Below are 22,970 nucleotides of genomic sequence, written 5' to 3' on the forward strand. Positions count from 1 at the left end.
CACAGGACTTGACTCCTTGTGCTAGTTAGCTTAGCACAATAAATGGCTCTACCATCCATCCATCCATTTTCCCCTGCTTATCCGGAGTCGGGTTGCAGGGGCAGCAGCCGAAGCAGTGAGACCTCCCGCTCCCCCGCCACATGGTCCAGCTCCTCTGAAGCGACCCCGAGGTGTTCCCAGGCCAGCCTGGAGACGAAATCTCTCTCTCTCCAGCATGTCCTGGGTCTTCCCCACAGTCTCCTCCCGGATGGACATGCCCGAAATACCGTTCCCAGGAGGTGTCCAGGCATCCATCTCATCTAACGCCGCTCTATGCGGAGGAGCAGCGGTTCTACTCCAAGCTCCTCCCAGATGACCGAACTTCTCATCCTGTCTCTAAGGGAGAGTCCATCCACCCTGCAGAGTAAACTCATTTTGGTCGCTTGTATCCGTAATAATAATAATAATAATAATAATACATGGGATTTTTATCGCGCTTTTCATGACACTCAAAGACGCTTCACAAGTAAAAAACAGAAGGAACAGAACATACACAGAATTTTTGGGAAGAAGTCCATGATTGCAGAGTGTGGCGATGAGCGCCAGTCCAGGAACAAGCTGGAGGAGCTTCGCCGGTGTGCAGCTGAGTGACGCACTGCTGTGAGGAGGCAAGTGCTGGAGCTGGATGTCGGAGATGGATTTTTGGTGGAGGGAGAGATGGTGGAGCAGGAGGAGCAAGAAGATTTCGGCCGATGGAAATGCCGTCTTGCTAGGCGCTATCGGGATCCGGAGTTTCGAGATCCCGATGGCTAGCCAGCCAGCCTGTCTGCTCAGGTCACCGTCGGGATCCGGAGTTTCGAGAGCCCAGCTAGCCAGCCAGCCGGCTCAGGTCGCCGGCTAGCCAGCCAGCCAGCCAGCTCAGGTCAAGATCCAGAGTTTCGAGAGGCTAGCCGGCTAGCTAGCCAGCCAGCCTGCTCAGGTCGCCGTCAGGATCTAGAGTTTTGAGAGGCTAGCCAGCCAGCCTGTCTGCTCAGGTCACCGTCGGGATCCGGAGTTTCGAGAGCCCAGCTAGCCAGCCAGCCGGCTCAGGTCGCCGGCTAGCCAGCCAGCCAGCCAGCTCAGGTCAAGATCCAGAGTTTCGAGAGGCTAGCCGGCTAGCTAGCCAGCCAGCCAGCCTGCTCAGGTCACCGTCGGGATCTAGAGTTTTGAGAGGCTAGCTAGCCAGCCAGCCTGCTCAGGTCGGCAAGCTGGTTTGGTAGCTTGCTGGAGATTGTCCAGGTGAGCCAGGTAATCTGGTTCTTTCGCTCATTAACCACACCTTGTGACCATAGGTGAGGGTGGGAATGTAGATCGACTGGTAAATTGAGAGCTTCTCCATGACAGATCGGTACAGAGTCCGCATCGCTGCAGGCGCCGCGCCGGTCTCCCGCTCCATCCTTCCCTCTCTTGTGAACAAGACCCGAGATACTTGAACTCCTCCACTTGGGGCAGGACCTCTTCCCTGACCCGAAGTGGGAATTCCACCCCATGGCCTGATGAATCCAACAGAACCACGTCATCTGCAAAAGGAGAGACTCGATTCTGCGACCACCAAACCGGATCCCCTCAACATCCTGGCTGTGCCTAGAAATTCTGTCCATAAAAGTTATGAAGAGGATCGGTGAAAAAGGACAGCCCTGGCGGAGTTGAACTCTCACCGGAAACGGGTCCGACTTACAACTGGCAATGTGGACCAAGCTCCGACACCAATCATACTGTAGGGGGACCAAACAGATGCATTTCGGTACCCCACACCCCCCCCTCCCTCCTATGGGGGGTTCTCCCCCTAGAGTTGGGAGTTGAAACTCCTTCTGACAGCAGACGCTCATGGCCTGTTTGGGTCTGCTGGGTCTGACCGGTATCCTCCCCCACCATAGGAGCCAGCTCACCACCAGGTGGTGATCACTTGACAGCTCTGCCTCTCTCTTCACCCGAGTGTCCAGGACATGAGGCCGCAAGTCCGACGGTACGACCACAAGGTTGATGAAAGAACTGTGGCCTACGGTGTGTTGGTGCCAAGTGTACACATGGACCATGTTCAGGGCAACCCGTGACAAGCACAGAAGTCCTATGACAAAACCCCGCTCGGGTTAAGATTGGGGGTGCCGGTCCTTCCTACCACGTCCTTCCAAGTCGCGCTGTCATTGCCCATGTGAGCGTTGAAGACTCCCAGTCGAACTAGGGAGTCTCCGGTAGGATCTCGCTCTCGCGGCCCCTCTAGGGACCCCAAGAAGGGTAGGTGAGGATGACGTGGGAAAGATAGCATTTTTTTTAAGAAGAAAATTGTCCGATCTGAGCTGGGTTTCTAACAGCATCAAGCGAATCACAATGATGTGACAATTAACGCTTGATTATTATTTTTTTTAATTTAAAAAAAAAAACAACTTACATTCCTGCACTTGGACCAACAAGCAAAGTACTTTTATTTGGTTTTTTGGCATCCAAAACAATTCAGGAGAGTAGTTTTCCACCAGCCACCAACCATTCACGAACCTAACCAGCACAAGTGCGGTCCCTCGCTCGTGTTCAGGATTAAGCGTTTCCCTGGAAAGGCTTGTGTGTTCATTCAAGAAAGTGAGACCCTAAAATAAACTTCAAGGGAAACTGAATGAAGTCAACAGAAATGATATTTTTCCAACCAGGCCCTTGTATAGAAAATAATTAAGGTGCCATGCTCCTCAGAACCAGAATTGTCACAAGTGCTAATGAAGTAACTTGTGATCCCTGCTGTTGTTTCATTCTTGAGACAAGAATACAAAAATATAACTGACTCCGTGCACTGAATTTAAACACGAGGACCTCTTGGGTGAGCTGTAACTGCTAATGTGGTATATATTTCCCCCTAATGAAATGCATTACTTTTAAAGGTGCAGATTATTCATTATAATTATTTTATTTATCACAAAAACACATCTCAGACCATTTTTCCTAATTTCCTGGTTGGGTGACGGCTCTGCTGGACAAAATAAGAGCAAGAGAGATGGCCTCGGACTAATACAGGATTATCTCAGAAAATTAGAATATTGTGATAAAGTTCTTTATCTTCTGTAATGCAATTAAAAAACAAAAATTACTTTTTCATGATATTCTAATATTTTGAGATAGGATTTTTGAGTTTTCTTAAGATACAAGCCATAATCAGAAATATTAAAATAATAAAAGGCTTGCAATATTTCAGTTGATTTGTAATGAATCCAGAATGTATGACATTTTTGTTTTTAAGAACTTTTTAAGAACTTTATCACAATATTCTAATTTTCTGAGACAGTCTTGTATATTGCAAATATGTTCTTTGGTGAAATATTCATTCACATGTTTAAATGTTTCATTAACAAAGCTAATGCTATGAAAGGGATGATTTGTTAAACTTTACAATCAGACATGCTTGCGTGCTGGGGATTTGTTTGGAAGTCAGCTGAGAGATGTTTCTGCCCATCGCAGTAAGTTTATATGATCACGTTACTAAAATGAATTAGCAGGCTGGGGGTAAATCACCAAAGTGGAGGACGGAACGACCTCCCTCTTTCAAGAAGCTCAGTATCTCCTTCAGATGACTCAGAATGTAAGTCGCAGCAGGAGTCAGGTCCCCCTCCGGTGCATTGGTGCACAATCAGACTCACCTCCGTTCATTGAAATTAGCAAATGTAATGACTGACTTAAATCCCAGCATCTCGCCATTTCACATGGTAGTTTATGATTTAAAGGGCGAATAGTCGAAAAAATGCTCAGTGATAGCCAAGTCCAATGTCTTGATCGAGACCTGATCAAATCGAATCCCGCAAAACGGGGCCGTATTCTCTACACAGGTACGTTTTATCCGCGAGCGCTTTCAGTTACACATAAGTCGTTTTATATGACATTTCTGGGTTTTTCTTAACACGTCTTCATATTCCCACACAAATATCTGGAAATGAAGGTAGCGCTCACCTTCTCTGCTGGGTTGTTGGCCTCCCAGTACAGAAGCTCGAAGCCGATCACTGGGTCCTGGACGGGCCAGAGCCAAGAAAGCATAATGCGTGTGTCCAGCTCTGCTTCGGCCTCAAAGCCAGACGGTTGCGCCGGAACTGCGGGCCGGATGAAAAAAAAAACACATAAAATGGAAAACAGATGTGAGGAAGGGCTCGTGGGGTTTTCATTAATGTAATTCATTTATTCATATTTTGTTCGTTTGTTCATTTATTCTTTTGATTCATTGGGAAATAAAATTATAGTAATATTAAAATAAGGAAGAAACACTTCAATAGTGGAAGTAGGTCTGGGACTGCCCCGGTGGCCTGATGGCTAACAAATGAATGTTTTCTTTCTTTCCAAATATATTAGTTGCCTCAAGAAAAGTGTCTTCAAATAAATGTATTATTGTAATTAATCCAAGATCGTCAGACACAGCTTTATTTGCTCCGAAGTAAGTTACGTCTTTGTCAATCATAAAACATGTACACGTTTCACTGTATTCAGGGGGGATTCGGATATTTGGTCAACGACGTCATTGATTTGCCACATTTGCCACGAGTGACACCGTGAAGTGTCAGTAACAATAACAGTAAGATCTATTATGTGATATCTATATTTTTAATTTATTGTTTATTTATTTATTTATTTTACTGTTCATACAATTTCCTACTATTATTTATTATTGTTATGTTTTACTTGAAACTCTGGCACAACAATTTACTTTGGGATAAATAAAGTTGTTCTTATTCTTACTCTTACTGTTATTCTTATTCTTATTCTCATCTACACAATTGTGTGTTGACTGTGTTGTTAGCGTGCGCTAGCCCTGTGGCCAGTAACGGTGGTAGCTATTTTTGACAGTAACAAGCTAGTCCGCTAGGCTAACGTGGTCGGGGTATGGAGAAAAAATTCTGGATTGCAACTTTAGCAAGGTTAGTTTTAATGTAATCTCATTTTAAGTGAATTTTAATTAATTTATCTAATTTTAATCAAATCTTTAATTCTAATCTTTAATTTTAATCTCATTTTAATGAATTGTATCAAATTTAACAAAATCAAATACTGTGTTCTCATCACTATTTCAGCGCTTTTCAATCTGAAATTGCTTTGATAATTTTTTGAAGATTATTTCTCCAGGGTTTTTCCATGGCAGGCAGCGAGAGCACCAACTGGAGCCGATGGCAAGCACCCGGTGGCCGGGCCCGCAACCATGGGGCTCGGCCAGGCACGGCCCGATGGATCGACATGGGTCCCTCTTCCCCTGGGCTCAACACCCACAGGAAGGGCCGGGGGGGTCAGTTGCAGTGTGAGCCAGGCGGTGGCCGGAGCGGGAGACCTTGGTGGTTCGACCCTCGGCTGAAGCTGGCTCTTGGCACAATTACTATCACATAATTCATAATTTGCTTGATAATGATAGTGATCGAGCGGGCTTTTGATTGACAGGTTCAACAGGTCGAACCCCCCCTTTCACTCCATGCCGGATGGGATTAGCTCTAGGCCCATTGCAACCCTTTGACCTCGCTTCCCTTTTATTTTTCTTAAATAAATGCATATTTCCCAGCTTTGGGAAGATAGTAAGCTGCGTGACAGATGGCTTGACATTAATCACAGCACCGAAGAAACTCCGGGTAGAGAGACTCTGCGTGTTGCATTCAAGTGAGTAATGATTTATGTCAGCCGGGAAGGATTTCTCCACTACACTCCTAAAATAAATAAAGTGGGTCAGTTGAATTTGGGGGACTTTATCTTCCGTAGAAGCCGCCGCGTTTGTCGCAAACCGGGCTGAAGAAACAGGAAACGACAACTTTGTCCTTGAGGATGAAGACGTTCGCGTTAAAACGCTCGCACTTAAAACAGGATGTTGTTTGTTTCCGACGGATTATTTCATATCTTTCACATTGTTGTGTCAGTTTGAAATATCCTCTTTAGGTATTCCGGGTTGGATAATTTTTTTTGGGCACCATTCCGAGAAGCATCTATTTTATTTCCAGAGATAAACAGACACAATGGAAAAAAAAAAAAGGTCATCGTCCACATCTGATTCCAACCGATGGGTAGGTGAGACTTTTTTTTTTTTAAACCACTGATATTTTTCTATCTGATAGATAAATGGGTCATCTTATTAATCTTTAAGGGGCAGTATTTGGGCAGGAGCTATGGGAAATTTAAACTGTACTGAAAAAAAAAAAAAACAATTATAGATAAGGCTTGTAAACAATATATGGTTACATATTACAACAGATATTCCTGGTGCTTTGTTGTCATTTCCCCCAGATGCCAGTGCTGAAGCCATGAAGTGCAAACTATCAGGTTACTATTACTTTGTACAAAGTCATTCATTATCTAATCGTGCCTTTTAGAAAATACGCAGCGATTAGGCATTTTAATTTAAAAGGTTTACATTTCACTTCTCAGAAAAGCTACAAAGTGAAACATGATAAACTTGACGTATGCAATGGTATATGAATAAAAGTATGTACTAATGTATATGCATCGTGGAATAGTGAAAACAGTCTGCAAATAAATAAGAAATGCAAAAGTTGTATATGGTGTTAAGTTAGAGCAGTGTGCTTATACAATGTGGGGTATCATTGGATTTTTCTTTTTTTTTGAGGGATTTTTTGACTTTTTGTAAAAGTTTTGGGTATTCTCTGAGCATATGTGAAAAAAGCAGCTTGTACAAATGACAATAAACACTTTGCATCCTGAATTTTAAATGCAAATGTAGAAAAACACCAGAATCAGACATTTTATTAGCTTTTTTTTTTTTTTTGCTGGCAACGTTGGGTGACCTGTGTGATGGGCGGCAGGAGAGCCACAGCAGCCAGGTTCTGCTACTAAAACCGGGCAGTCTCGAGCCAAGGGCTGCGCTTCACGCGGGTCTTGTATAATTGAGAAAGTACATTTACGGGCCCCTTAAATGCTCCCTTTCTCCCAGCATTGTAACTCTAATGTACTTGTGCTTTTACTATCTGGCTTTTTACAGCCTGTAAATTTCACTGTCAAAGCAGGCAGTCGTTTTCAGTAAAAAGGGGGCGAACCCAATCTGTCGGGCTCCATATGTCAGGAATCGCAGCTTTCCGACATGTGAAACAACCTAAACCGCTTTTTTTCTTGATTTGACAGTGTCCTTTTTGAAACTCCTTAAAAAATTATGTGGTGCATCAAAAATCCATTTTAGGAAAAAAAAAAAAAAATCCATCAGTCCAACTGGTTTTGATTGAGAATCATCAAATGCAACATCTGTGTTCAAGTACAATTAGAGAGCAGTGGTTGGCCCACGCTGCGAATATGGAAATCAAATATTATGATTATTGTTATTTATTGTCATCAGGTAGCAAAGATTAGACCCCTGAAACTATTAAGAAGAGCTCATCTTTAGGTGTCTACACACCGGGTTTGACTAAATCTCGCAGCTCCTCTCGACATTCCAAATGTCGTTGGACGAAAACACGAATTACAGCGGTTAAATGGTCGGCGGCTACACAGCTGCTTCCCCCAGCGATGCGATTCCATGGGAAAAGAGGTCATTCTTGGACCGGAGTGACGGTGTAATTACACGGTTCAGCCGCTATGTCAAATTGGCTTCGAGCCCTGGCGCTATTCCTGCGGGACAGATGTAAGCCCTTCGGTATGTCCTTCACTGGAACAGCCACTGTCTATTCCTTTCTTAGCAACGGTAACTAGGGTGGGGGTTCAGGGGGGATTGCTGTGAAACTCAGAGGGCAGAGAAGATCTGGATGAAGGAGCGTGTGGAACCTGCAAGTCTGGGAGCAAACATCTGAAGGGATGCCGTATAATTTCGGGTTCTGAAGCCAAAACCGAGGAGGAGTCATGTTTGTGACACACAAGCACACACGCACACAAAAACACGGCATCTCCACTGCCACCGCCACTTTGTTTCTACATATTTTTCCTCGGAAAAATCAGAAAGTGGACGTTATTAATATGCGACAATGAAAAATGGTGAATCTTACTAAACAAGTTTCTTCTAAAGCAGTTGTTTCCCAACCTTTTTTGAGCCACGGCACATATCTTACACTAGAAAAATCACACGGCACACCACCAAATAAATATGTCAAAAACATTTTTTTTAAAAATTACATTGAAACCGTAGTCTCAATTTACTTAGTGTGAGATTGAATATATCTAATATCTGTAGATTCGTCAAGTTGCAATGCAAATTTCCCACTGACGTGCAACTTTTCCAGAACACTTTTTTCAATGTCTGAAGACATGTTATCAATATGTCTGAAAATGGTATTATTTGAGAGAGCTCTGGCTATTTCTTTATCAACGCCAGACCCGAGCATTTCTTCTACAATGATTTTGCCGACAGGTAGTATTAATGTTTTGCTACGGTGTGTGGCTGTTTGGATTTAGAGATGAGTTCAGCATCTTCGCAGCGAGCTTTCACTGCTTTCTCACTTGTCTCGGTAGTTTTCAAAAATGCTGCCTATTTGTTTACGGAGATACAAGTACTTTTTATTTTAAAAATGTATCACGCAAAGCGTCACTTATCAATCTGATACACAGATACACAGGTTAATTCACTACCTGTTGCAATCGAGCGGAAGAACAGTTAATTGTTCTGCCGGTCACTGCCCACATAGACATAGGAAGACACATTATTTGCGTTGAATAAATTATTTTCGGAGCAATCAGGTGAAAGTGGGCATTTTTCCACGGCATACCCGATGATCTTAATGTGCCGCGGCACAGTTGTTGGGAAACACTGTTCTAAAGAACGGTGCATCATGAGCTACCATGAAAATACAGATATCTACGTTAAAATCAAGTGCATGCTCCACAAAAAGGTAAAATCTACATGTATGCGGATGATGTGCCAATGTGACACACATGTGGCGCATCTGACTGGTCCGAGCCACTGTCGGAATTGAACCGATGACCTACTTGTTGCAAGACAGAAGCGCAAAACAATGCACCAGCACTCCACATTTTGTTGTACAGTTAACAAAAAAAGATACATTTAAATAAAATCAATATAATCCAATTCTGTTTGAAACCGGCTTATATAAACAAGTCACAGTGGTTAGTTAATTAATTTGAAAGTGATTAAAGTAAAACAACATATTGACTCACCGTTCTTTCCAAATATGTTGTTATCACAATGTTATACAAAGTTAATTATTTGTTCTGCAATGGGATTAATGGGATGATGGCCTGTGGCGCTCAGAGTGGGGAGTGGGAACAGTTATTTAAAAGTTTATTTCCTATTTATATATATATATAACATACACAGAAAAGGACACGATTGCAGTGCATTGTGAGGAGAGCCGTGGGTAATTTGTGCCTTGACTTTGAAACGAAAACCTATCACACAAAGAGTGCTGATGTCAATTATAGCTTCTCTCAGACAATGAGGTGCATTTAGTGCGCCTTGTCCCTCACCTCCTTGCTGGGTCTTGATGCGCAGGACATCTGATGGAGGTCCGTCACCAACCGAGGTGAAGCCCAGCACCCTCAGGCTGTAGGTGATGTCCGTGGTCAAGCCAGAGATGGTGGTGAGCTGACTGTTGTCGGTGTTATGCTTCTGCCAGGCGCTGAGCGGCGCATCCTGGTCTGAGCTGTAATAGACCCTGTAGCCACGGATTTGCCCGTTGGCTTCCTCCGGGGGCTCCCATTGGACCAACATGGTACTGGAGCTCAGCATGCGGGCCTGCACTTGAAGGGGCGGCGACGACGGCGCCTGCTCGCTCGTCCTGGTGTCCACAGTGGCACTGGCCGGCCCGCGGCCGACGTTGTTGACGGCCATGACCCGGAACTCGTACTCTGAGAAGGGGCTGAGGCCCCCGATGCTGTACCGGGTGGTCGCCACGCCGTCCACCTCCTGGAAGCCGTTATCCGACACTTTTGCGCGATACTGGATCACGTAGTAGGACACCGGCTCTGGGTTGCCGGAGTCCCAGGTCAGCGTGACGCTGGTGGCGGTGGTCTCCGTGACGATCAGTGAGGTGGGGGGCTTGGGGAGAGCTGATGGAGATACGAAGAACACTGGGTCAGACAAAAAATAAAAACCCTGACAGAGCCATTCAACATCACCTGATAGTGATTCAAAAGTCACTTCCACTCCACAGTTTTATCATTGTCTAGCCTTGCCCATGAAAATACATACATACCCCAGCTGGAATCACGCCGCACAGCTCACCGCCAGTTATTTATAAAGAATACAACATCCAAAGCAGTATCTTTAAGAGTGAATACTTTATTGTGCTTTTTCTCCTCCCCGTAACAGTTGGTATATAGTACATAGGCGTTAAAGTGGTGCAGTGAAATAAACGCATCATCTGCATATGATAGCACGTTTTCATGGAGAGGGACATCAGGGTTTGGATGACACTGTTGGCCCATGTTATCGTGGTGGAATTTTGTTGCGCCTTTTTCGTCGATTGACACCTTTTAAAGAATTTTTTTTTTTTTTTTTCAATAGACACGATTCTCTGAGATTTGAGGCTGTTTCCATCGGAGGCGGTTCTCTGCGCCTGGACTCAACGTTAGGAGGCGGGTGAGCTGTCCCTGGCCGCTTCCTCCTCCCTTGTCGTCCGGCTGACCATGGCCTGTCCATCATTGGCTCGTCCCTCAGTGCTGACTTTTAAAAGAAAAAAATTAGACACTTAACTCCGGAAAGCAAAAAGCAAGAAGTTTGTGATTTTATGTAAAGCAGGACAAACACACTGGAACATGAATAATATATTTTGAGAGAAATCCGGACATTCACATCCCATGTAGCTCTTTGAAAATGACGTAAAATATATTAAAATTTACTCGTATTTCTTATTCATACATGCTCATACAAACAGTTTACAGAAAAACGTTGTGAGAAAAAATCTCACATGGGAGCACAAGCGATGAAATCTACTTTCCGCGACGACTCCTTGGGACGAGAAGCCCGCGGTGGAGATGAAAAAAACGCGTTATTGACGTTAATTAACATGTAAGTAATTGGGTTGTTAGGAAATGAATGCACTGCCCAGAGGTTGCAAATTAACGTTGGCAATGGAGGAAAATCACTGACTCACAGGTAATTTAGAGACGTGCACTTGAAAATACATGCGTGGCAGACATCACTTAATTAAGGTTTATGTTATAGCAGAATTATACTCACCGAGGGAAAGCAGTATGGACTCCATTGACAATGTCTTGGAGACCTTTATGCCATTTCTTCTCTGGGTTGTAGGCGATACATTCTGCCAGGACAGCAGTTGGATGGCATTGGGTCGCCCGCCACTCAAAAAAGTTCACCCTTGAGCACGAGCAAAAATTTTATCGCCGATTTGATCGGAACGAGCGAGGTATGTAGGAGTTCAGTACACAGTCGAAAAGAAAAAAAAAAGATTTGGTACGTCCAGGTTTGGGTTAAAGGTTTGGGTTCGGAATAAAGGATGACTGACAGCCGAGGGTTCTGCATATCTGCCAGTCAAAATACTATTTTGTGTGTGTGTGCGCATGTGTGTGTTTGTGTGGTGTGTGCATGTGTGTGTGTGTGTGTGTGTGACAGGTGGTTTGCAAACTTAGAGTAATAGCGCATAGTTAGCACTAACTTAGCGCGAATTTATAGCATTATTATTACAGCATTATAGATTAGCATTACTAACTTTGACTGAGTTTCGGAAAATAATAAATTACTCATTCATTCATTCATTCATTCATTCATTCATTCATTCATCAATCCATCACTACCTATATTGCCCATCCTCTACACATATTCAAAGTTGTGCTGGGGCCAATCCCAGTCCTCACCGCGCGAGAGGCGGGCATTTTGTATTTTGAACTGTCCTCAGTGAAAGACAGATTTATTTATTTTAATCTTTTTTTTTGTTTTTGTCAGGAAATCGACTCTCCCCGCTCAGCGCTCCCCTGGATCCACTTGAACGCGCTCACTCTTATCGAAAGAGAAAAGCCCCTTATCCATTAATGGATTATTTTGTTAGGGGTATAAGATGCAAAACACTTGCACAGAAGCATGCACAGGCACATGCAGGCCAGTTGTCAACACATTAGATCATTCAGGATTGAGGGTGTTTAAAAAAAAAAAAAAAAGACTTAACCGAATAACGTTACGGAGGCCAAAGTTGTTTGTTTGATACTTGTGGTGTCGGGCGACCCGATAAACTGGCCGCTATTTGCCAATTCTACTCACCTCCCCCTCCCCGGCGCACCTCGGCCAAATGAAAATGGCCGGTGTCCTCCTCCTGCTAAGTGCGCCATCAAAACACGGCCGGCGCGGCGTGAGAGCTGACCTTCAAAAATGGTTTATCTGTGTTTCGCCCCGAAACACACTCATGAATCAGTGATGGGGGCCGAAGCGATGAAGACGACCCCGGCGCCGCGGTCGTATATTGCGCTCTCAAAGGTGTTTGGCCTTGACTTAATGAAAACCCGCTGCGGCAGAGCAATTCAGGCGCTAAGCTTTTTCAACATCGAAATGGAGGCTTTTAAGGCGGATGAAAGTTTATGTGTACTTTTTGCTTTTTCCGCTTTAATGCTACATACAGGTGGCAAATGTCGACAGCACTTTGAGACAGCTGAAACCGCTATGGGCTCCTGATCTCCGAATCCTAGGGATGCCAGTGGATCCAAATACTGATCCGACAAGGTGGCGGCGGTCTGAAAACAAACACACTCGAGGTGAGTGACAGGCCAGAGGGAGAGTGTGAGATTGAGCCCTATATATATACATATATATATTCACATTTAGTCTTCTTATTTGGAACAGCGGCTTCCAGCTGATACTGCCCCCCCCCCCCCCCTTCATACAATCTAACAGGAAATGTAAAAGAAAAAAAAACAAAATCTCCCTCCAAAGTTGAAACCCTTTTCTCTGCAATTTCATCTGCACATACTCGAATAGAGTGCTGACGCAACCGGGGACTTTTCGCGGGAACACTTCCATCGCACCGGTCTTGACATCTGCTTTATTACACGAGCCGGCATTCTTCTTATTTAAAATCACAGAGGCTGCAGACCTTGGATGAATGAGGGGTGGTGACAGATCTCACCGTGTCTCGTGAACGATAAAAATCTCAGGTTTGTCCAGGTATATATGAAAAAATGGTTTCCCCGGGTAAAAAGACCAGGTTAGCCGAGGCGCATTTTAGGACTTGTCCTGGAGCCAATTCATGGGACCCAGGTGGATGCTAACTTTCAGTCTACATCTATTTGAAATGCTTGTTTTGATGAATGGATGAACGGCAGATCCTTCTATCTATTCAAGTCCCAGGCTATCTTTACATTTTAACTCCCTCCTAAAATGATGATTAGCACAATTCGAAGATGAGAACTGCCGCCCCAGGGTTAAGGAGACCAGATTACATCTTCCATCCATTCATTCCTGCATTCATTATCTATATCGCTGCACTTAGGGTTTTGGGGTCAGGGGTGTTGGTGATGGAGGATATCCCAGTACCACAAATGCGGGAGATCTTAGCAGGGGTTTTTTGAACTGCACAGATCACCTGACAATCACAGCGCCACATCTAGAGACAACCGTTCAACCATTCATACAGGGACAATTGAGGGTCTCTAATATACTTCCTGCATGTGGGAGGAAACCCAAACAGAGAAAAGCCAAACGTCACACAGAAAGGACCCCCTGTCGGAAATCGAACCAGGAACCGCTAAGTGCAAGCCGAATTATTGACATTCAAATATCTTTTGTTTTCAATGTGAGGGATAAGCATTGTTGCTGCTATGGAAACCAATCAGGTGTCACGTTAAAAGGGCAGACGCAACTTTCTTTTTTCTTTTTTTTTTTTTTAGCTAGCAAGGTATTTCCCAGACATCATTCCACTGAGAAGATAGATTTGTTAGTTTGGAGACCCGACGGCCCTTGAAAGCAGCATGTAATCGAGCATGTTGTTTTCCACCGCATCACTTCCTGTCATGTTCCGGTTCCGACCAATTGTATCCGCAAACATTTTCTCTTCTTTTTCTTTTGTACTGCAGGAAATCGAAGACTCGGCATCTTGGTCATCGACAGGAGATAAGAAAAAAAAACAAAAATTGGCCAGGCGCCTGGATTATTGATCCTCAAGGGTCTGCCTTGCCAGAATTTCACCTGGGAAAGCATTTCAGCCAACCGGCCTCAGGGTCAAGAGTGGCTGATGCAACCCATCCAGAGAAGAAGATGCACGGTAGACGTGCCAAAAATTTCTTCCATCCCCTCCCGTTGGTGTCGAGTGAGTTTTCCTGAACAGAACCGTTTCATCATGTTTGTTACATGGGAGCGGTTACTAGCAGCGAGGCTAGTGGTGAGGCTAGCTGACAAATAGCAGTTAGCTTCCAGCAAGGTCAAGAGGCTTTGCAGTGTATCAGTTTCTCTTATATTTATGAAAAAATACATACACTGGCAAACATCCTATGGAGGGGCAAAGGTTAATGACATTATTCCATGTGTAGAATCATAAAATTAGATTTTGGCATATATGTTGTTGTAATATGACCAGAGCTAGGACTGTATGCTAGCCTGCATCCGGAATCTGTGTAATAATAGAAGCCTACCTGGGTACTACTACTACTACTACTAATAATAAAATAAATAAATAAAATGAATAATGTTAATGATAATAGTAATAGTAATAATAATAATAATAATAATAATAATAATAATAATAATAATAATAATAATTTTTATTTAAAGCACCTACTCAACACTCAAGGACGCTCAAATATGAATAGATACATCGATCTATATCGACTTTAAAGACACAAGAATACGATCGATAATAGTGACAAAAGTTAAAGTACAAGAAAAAAAACAAATAAAAGTGACATAACAGTTGGCAGCCATGATGGCGCTGTGACTCTTCCCTGCCTTCCGACTCATTGGTTTGGTAGGAGTTAAGAAAGGGCTTATAAAAGGTGTGAACTCTTCTGTTATTGGTTTGTGCGGTTCCCATCTTCTTTTTTTCTTTGAGCCATAAATACATGTTAGATACTACCACTCTACACGCACACACACACACACACTAAAAACATCTTGCATGTATATACTGTATTTATGTCTCACTGTCTCTCATCCATCAGTCAAAACTATCTTGTGTATTTTTTCTTGGGGGAATTTCTTTTTTTTTTTAAATTTATTTATTCATTTGCTTTTTTTTCTGAAAAATGTATCAACCCACAAGGTGCTGACTTGTTTTCTTCCTCCCTCTTGCAAACGTTCTTATTGGTCCGAAATCAATCGGTATGAAAAATAAGCAAAACAAAAAAAAACACATATCTTGTTTTGGGTATTTATGACCCTTTAGGAATTATTTGCTGCTATACTTTTGGTATACTGTATATCCACAGTATCTGCGTATATAGTAAAAGGTAAAATAGCTTTTCTTGATTTTGTCTCTTTACAACGAATGTCATAATTGTGACTTGTCTCCGCCCCCTCCACAGTCCAGGGAGAAAAGATAAATAAATAAAGAAATGAGAAAAAAGAGCGGAACAATTTAGGCTGTAACACAATCTATAAGCCATCTGTTGTCCTCTTATGGCGGGTTTTGCTTCTTCTTAAAACTTGTGTCTGAATTCAGACGCAAACTGTGAAATAATCTCGTTTAGAACTCCGCTCTGGCGTCTCGAGTTGCTAATCAGACCGTAAACAATAACTGAATGGAAAATAGACCGGGATGTCTGCCGCATAAAAAAAAACAAAACGAAAAAAATGTGAAAACGCTACCCGAAACTTTGGCCGGCGTTCCTGGAGATGATTATTGGACAATAATTTTTTTTTTTCTCAATTGGAGATGGATTATAGTGACTTTATTTTTCACAAGAAAAAAGGGTTTGAACCAGAAAGATTTGGAAGAGAGACGGCGCCGTAATGAATTCGAGTGAAACGAGTTGAACTGGGGCGGCGCAGTGACGTGACGGGTAGCAGATTCGATTCGGCTAGTGGATTTGATTCCGGCTAGCGGATTCGATTTCGGCTAGCGGATTCGATTTCGGCTAGCGGATTCGATTCCGGCTAGCGGATTCAATTCCAGCTAGCTGATTCGATTCCAACTTGCGGATTAAATTCTGACTAGCGGATTCAATTCCGACAAGTGGATTCGCCTCCAGCGATGGGGAACCGTTTGGCCTTTTCCCCACCTCTTGGCCGATGACAGCTGGGATAGGCTCTAAGATCGTAAGATAATAAATGATAATAAATGAATCGAATAAAACTGGACTTAGGCAGTTATTAGCATGCTAGTTTAGCTTAGCTTTGGGTGATGTGAAATATACAGTTTTCACACAAAGCCTCTAAAAGCCGTCCTTATTTGTGCATATCAAAGATATCACTACAATAAAATGGAGGTTTGAATAATATCTGTAAGGAAGTTAAAACTAATGCTTTGTGAGTAGCTACACTGGGTGCTTTTGAAGGGCAGGCAAGCCATCAAGCCCTGCAACAGCTGAAGTCTTGACCTCGGGTGGAAGCAGATTAACAGACCAGAGCAGGAAAATGAGACTCTCTGATCCTGCAGGGAGGAAATGACCTGCTGCGGGTGAAATAAACGCCGCCGGCCCCAAACCGTTTTCTCCGTTCTACAAGACTGTTGGTGTACTCGGCGGCGCTGTGGTGGTTCATTTGTCCGTTTGCTCCGCACACGGGGTTTGCTGGGGCAAAGCTTAGCCGGGGGATTTAGCAAGAGGCAGGGTTTAATCTATCAATTAAATTACCGGGGCACATACAATAAAAAGACATCCAACCAATCACCCTCCCATTCACAGAAACAGACAATTTAGAGTCTTTAAATGATGACTGTTTTTGGACATTTAGAAGGAAGATGGGGAACCTGGAGAGCCAGTCATGAGAACATGAACCCCCATTTGGCATGTTTGTGCAAAAGTGGGTACTTTTTGTGGATCCGAGGACCTTTTCAGGAGCAAGACATTGAGAAAGCATAGGGACTGGGGTCCCATTTAGCTCCAACTGAAAGGCAGAGTCTTTTTTACAGTTCCATACACAATCGTGATGTAGGTGCTTGGCCATTGGTCCAACTCACTACCAATTGCAGTCATGGGTCAGATGTTTTCTTGTGACAAAATGAGTCCGTGAGAAATGGACCGAGGAAGAGGTTCAAGCTCTTCTGGCTTGCTACGCCACAGAGGGATTTCCGGGGCTCGCAGCGGAACATTCGGACAAAAAAAAAAAGTAAGCGAACGCTGGAGTTCTTTACATGGTGAAGCAGCGCAGGGAGGAAAAAAAAAAAAAAATCAACCCATCTCATCATCCACGGCTATTATTCCTGCCATGCAGGAATGCAACATAAACCTTGTGGCAACTAAAAACAGAACAACCAAACATTGAGAGATTTAAAGGGAATTGTATTGCTATTGGTGTTATCTATGTCCTGTTTGCTATTTGTTGCTTATTTACTCATTTGTAATCCAGGAAGGGACTTGCTTTGGTGCCGACGTCTTGAATAGCAGCTCAACAGTCTTGCTGAGTCTGTGAGTGAGCAGGCTAATATCGCGCCATTACCAGGTCTGTCTTCAGATGGGCATGGCTGACATGACAAATGTTATTTTGTTTGTTTCCATTGCTTTCCTGGCCAATGAAATGAATTGTTGCTAATATGCAAATATCCATTGTGGGCTGGCATTGGCCTGAGGGCTGTACTTTACCCGCCTCTGACTGCACACTGACAAAGAACCCGGGAGAACCCAAGCAGGAAACGCCAACCGCCACAAACAAATACATAAATAAAAAAGAAAACAGCAAGGCAAAGCCATCAGTTAACCGCTTCCAGATTAATCAGCAGCAATTTCCGTGACACATAAATTATCTAGCAGAATTTTTAAGTGGAAAACAACATAGTTCTGTTTTTTTTTTTTTTTTTTTTAGCTCAAGATGAGCTATCGGTTTATTTATCAAATCATCTCAGCTGATGGGGGCAGAGCGAGGCATCTGGAGATCTTTTTCATCGTCCGCGGGGAGAGCGATTTTCCATCATTTTTGACATTTCACAGACCAGACAACCAATCGATCCAACACCAAATGGACGGGATTGAAATAATCGCTTACGGCGGCTCTGTTAGGAGGAACTCTCAGGACGTCTGTGGGATCTACGCCATATTGTTTGACCCTAAAGTCAAACAACAATTGAGACAAGATATCCTGATATGGCTGTGTCACACTGCAACCTCAGATTTCAGAAACAAATTCTGACCTTTCAATTTAAATATATTTTGCAAGTCAGAGAAAGTAATAATAACAACAAAAACAATAATAATATTAATGTCAATAATGTGATTATTATTATTATTATTATTGTTATTGGTAGTAGTAGTGGTCGTGGTAGTTATTATTGGTATTAGTATGTATTTAAAGGCATCACTTCTATTTTTATTATTATTACTATTAAGATTGGTCTTGTCATTATTGTTATTATCATCATCAGAATTATCCTATTCATTATCATTATTGTTATTCTGTAATGAAAGGCATTGCTTTGACCTCATTACTTCCGATCCCCATCCTTTTTTAAACAAGGACATCAATCTGCTGACCTACACACACACACAAAGACACACACACATACGGTGTTTCTGACCTTTGACGGTAATCTGGGCGGTGGTGTCGATCATCCCCAGGGAGGAAATGGCCACGCAGGTGTAGTTGGCCGACTGTCGGATGTTGGTGAGCTCCAGCACGTTGCGTCCGATGGGCATCTCCTCCTCCCGGGTCAGTTCCACCTCGCCGCTAAGCCACTTCACAAAGGGCATTGGGGCCCCGACGGCCACGCAGGTCAGGTTGACGCTGCCGCCGGGCATCACCTCGTGATTGGTGGGGGGGATGGAGAAACGCGGGGGCACGCGGCGAACTGCAGGGAGGCGGGTAGAGAGAGGAAGTGTGAGAGGGTTCGGGGTGGTGGCGGTGGCACTGGGGTGTTGGATGGGTCACTGGGTGGACTCCAGTTTTGACTTGTGTGGCCTTTACTGTGACCAGTTACTTTGGACCAGATTGACTGTCCCATCCTGGACTAAGAGTTTTTATTATTCAAATGGTTCATTATTCTTACAACTATTGCTATTGCAACGACTACTTTACTAAACTGCTACTATAAGTTTACAGAAATATGTATTATACATATGAAATATATATTACACTTTATAGCACTATGATATTATCATATTAGAATAATTATAATTGTTATTATTTAATAATTGTCTCTAGTATTACTTCTACTGCTACTATACTATACAATACTATACTATACTTCTATTGTATAGTGATATTTATTATACATAAGGTATATACAGTGTGGAGATGTGCTTTACTGTACAATTAATGTCTTACTTTGCTGTTCATTGTTGGTACTCTAATAATAATAATAATAATAACAACAATAATAATAATATTATGCATCTTCCGCTTGTCTCGTGCAAACTCCACACAGAAAGGTCCCCTGGTTAGAATTGAACCAGGGTCCTTCGTCCTGTGAGGCTGAGGCGCTAACTACTGCCCCACTGCTATTATTATTTTTTTTTTTTAATATTAAATTATTATCAAAAAAGATTAAAATTATTAACTATTTAAAAAATATGCAATGATTATTAAAAAAATAATAATTGCTGTCAATTATGATCTATAATTAAGTAATTTTAAGGTGCCAAGAGGGGCTTGGAATTTGAAACAGCATGCTAATAATTAATAATCTACCGGTGATCTATTTATTATCTCAATGATCATACTGATGTTTTATTCCAGACCGTCAACATAAGGGAGGTTGTTGCAGACCCTGACGAAGCAGTTTGGGGACTGCAGCCCTAGGACGGCTGAGAATATTAATTATACTTCCTATCAATGCATCCTACAACTATTTTTTGGTACTAAGTGCTTGAGCAAGTATTCCACTTTTGGCTATTATAGAGCAAAACGAAAGAGTGTTAAAGCTGCCATTCCAATAAACCCAGTTCCGAACGAGGTGGTCGAATCGATTCTCAAAGAAACGGCTCATTTGCAGCGTCTCCATTTACGTAATCCGAACAATCTTTAGAGTTCTTAAGTGAGTCTGCTCTTAATGCATTAATGCTAATGCAGCACTCACGGCTACAGATGTGGCGTCCATTGCGATTGTGACAGATTAGAGAATGCGCGTCGGCATCTGCAGTCACCGCTAATAGATTGAAAGTAATGGCCGCCCTGAGGAAGTGAGAGCGGGGTGAGTGATCGAGACCGTGGTCGGATAAACAAACGAAGGCGGCTCAGAAAAACGTGTTGTGACTTGAAGATAGCTTTGGTCATTGTTCACTCCATTTGTGACTCGACCACAAGAGGACCACAATTTTCCAAACATCGCGTTTAGAGTCAAGTCAAGATTAACGAATTTAGCACAACATAAAAGGACATTGATTTGAAAACGTTTCGGGCTGCGGTGTGTTCTGTGGAAATGCAAAGTCAAGCAACTTTTGAAGAATTTCAAGGATGAATATGGCGGCGGTGTTGTTTACAATCCCACTTTGTAGCGCTACGCTAAATCACCCCAGAGGTGATTGGTTATTTGTCAAACCTTCTCCTCTGCTCATTGGCTGATCCATGACTGAAGTTGCTTTCAGCTTATTTAGATAGCTCTAACACTTAATTATTCAGCCTTTTCTATCCAGATTAGATAATTCCGCTTAAATAATTTTAAATATTTCTAGGAATAAGGAGCATTGTAAATTTCGGGGGGGACGAGAGCTAATAGCAAGGCTCTATTTGTTAACAAGCAACGAGGATGCTGACTTCTAAACTGTAGGGAGTCGGTAGGAAACGCAGGAAAAGTCATCAGTTGAACACTAAACTTAGATAATTTCTATTTCTTGTCTATTTTAATGGTCGAACGGTGACCCCTGAATCTATCACTATTCAGGTCGGAGGCGATGGATTCCCCGCATCCGCCTCTGTCTTTTAAAAATCCCAAAATCCAGCGGAACAGTATGGAAATGCTGCATTTTTTTTTATCCTTTCTGACATTCAGTATTTATGTCGGTTCTTGAATTATTGAAATCATTGTTTTATCTTAGCGGCTCATGCAGGAAAGCTTGTTGCGCAGCTCTGGCGAGACAAGGTAAATATAGAGATTGCGCTCGAGCCTAGGTGGGGGGGGGGGGATCTGGCGTTTCCTGTTCGGCTTCGGGGATTAAAATGCACCTGGCGTCTCCGCCGCTTCCGTTGGGAGCGTTTCCAAACCGGTCTTGAGACAGGACAGAATATTGTGAGCTCTCCGCCGAGACGACTCCCCAACACCCCAACCCAGATTGGCTTCTTCGTTACGACGCGTCTTAATTAGCGCTGGAGAGTGCTAAGCAAGAGCACCGTTCCCGGCTCTCCGACTTAACCCAGCACCGAGTCATTAAATCTGAATTGCAGGGTGTAATTTTAAGCTGCGGACTACATCCTGTTTTTTTTTGGGAGGGGTGAGGGGGGGCTTACACCACGGATCAGGGGCTTTTCTCAGGGTTTTCAGACGGGTTTAGCTTAAGAGCGAGAGCAAGGTTACTAAATCCATTGGACTTGCTTTCAGAGTATGAAATCCAAAACCTGGAAAGTGGTGAAATCTGCATTTTTTTACAGCAACGAAGGAAAAAAGATGGCCGGCGTCCAGGCGGATCCCTTTGGAGGAAAAGGACGGAAGGAAAGAAGGGGAGGAGCAAACCACGTGGTGCTTGTTTTGCCCTGTATTCCATGAAGGATAAGTCAAGGTGATTAGACGGCCCTGTATGGTCAAATGCACCAGTATAGCCTTGAAATCAAGGGTGCTTTGAACGAAAGCAGGGAACTGTTTTAGCACAGATTTTAATATTCGGTTTTAGTAGTCGGTTCGTGGACTGGCTGAGGCATCGATGGTGGTGGCGAGGCAGGAAATAAACCTTAAATCAGGTGGTTTCCGGGATCGAATAGGATGCGTATCATTTCAATATGCTCACAATAACTATGTATCCACAGTTGATTTTGTCGTCTCGTGCTCACATGGACAATTTTGCATTTTTTTTAATTTTTTTGCCATGACATCTGCCGCCGCTTCATTTTGCCAGCTCCCCCATTTCCGAGCCGCCAAACTAACGAATTAATCGGGACGTTAACTGACCCGTCGTAACTTGGGATACGCTGGGAATAATTAGCGGGTCCGACTGGGCGTTTGGTTGGACGCTTTCGAGCTTTCGCAACATCGAAACGAGCGTGCTGGTGCTACCTCCAAGAAGATACGCCTGTCTCTTGAACGATTGGAGGAAATTCAAATCCCTGTCTCCCACGGAAATGAGTTCGAGCGGAGGTGTGAATTTTAACAAGGTAACAATCTGCTGTTTTTTGGAAGGGAGCGCTAAACCGCAATGAGCTGAAGCGGCTTTCAATTATTCATCTATTTATCAACACATTTTACCCGCCTAAGTCGAAGTCAACCACCTTGAGGGAAAGATGAGCTTTAACAGACGTTCGGTACCTAACAACTTCTGATGGCAGCCATATTGGTTTATTATCTGACTCTTGAAAAAATACATTTGGATGAATTTGGTTCAGTCTCCTTCATGCTAGCAGGCTAAATCTGTCTAAATGTCTTATCAGCCAAGGCCCATTTTGCACCTCTAAACCACCCCTGATTCCAGCTTGTCTGGGACAATAATACGATTTTTCCCTTTTCAACAGGTACACAACAGAGGCCAGACTTTTATTGTCTTATTTTTTCCAAGCGAACCAACACTCGCAGGCAGCACCCGTCTGAAGTTAACAGTGTTCTGAAAAAGATTTTAGAGCCTGACTGACTCTGGCATGAGTTGGATTATCCCATCTCACTGTATCTGATGCTGTCTCTGGGTGTTGGAACGTGGAAATAAATGGAACCAGACATCAGAACATTGATTTTGTTTATTCTTTACCTGGTTATTTCCTTAAAACGACAAAGTAGAAGAAGGCAGGCTACTTAACACAGGGTCTACTAGCCCCAGCTGGCCAGCGGTGATGACATCACCATTGGTGGTAAATAAATACCGGCTTCAGGGATTTTTCCAAATATTTC

The 22,970-nt window shown here is 43.2% G+C and overlaps 1 protein-coding gene across 10 annotated transcripts in view; it reads right to left on the reverse strand.

The window, feature by feature from the left end:
* The window catches only part of ptprfa (protein tyrosine phosphatase receptor type Fa), a 316,636-nt gene that overhangs the window by 159,118 nt on the left and 134,548 nt on the right, over positions 1–22,970 (reverse strand). For 9 of the 10 annotated variants that reach the window (XM_086146275.1, XM_086146249.1, XM_086146238.1 and 6 more), the window contains exons 7-9: positions 18,525–18,794; positions 9,382–9,963; positions 3,946–4,082 (exon numbers count right to left, since the gene is read on the reverse strand). In XM_086146275.1, coding sequence (XP_086002401.1) covers positions 3,946–4,082; positions 9,382–9,963; positions 18,525–18,794 — 989 coding nt within the window. The remainder of the gene's footprint in view (positions 1–3,945; positions 4,083–9,381; positions 9,964–18,524; positions 18,795–22,970) is intronic. The other variant, XM_086146258.1, reaches the window with a different exon arrangement.

Source organism: Fistularia commersonii, chromosome 1, assembly GCF_037954325.1.
Source record: "Fistularia commersonii isolate RoL2024-O1a breed Wild chromosome 1, RoL_Fcom_v1.0, whole genome shotgun sequence".
NCBI classification, from domain to species: domain Eukaryota; kingdom Metazoa; phylum Chordata; class Actinopteri; order Syngnathiformes; family Fistulariidae; genus Fistularia; species Fistularia commersonii.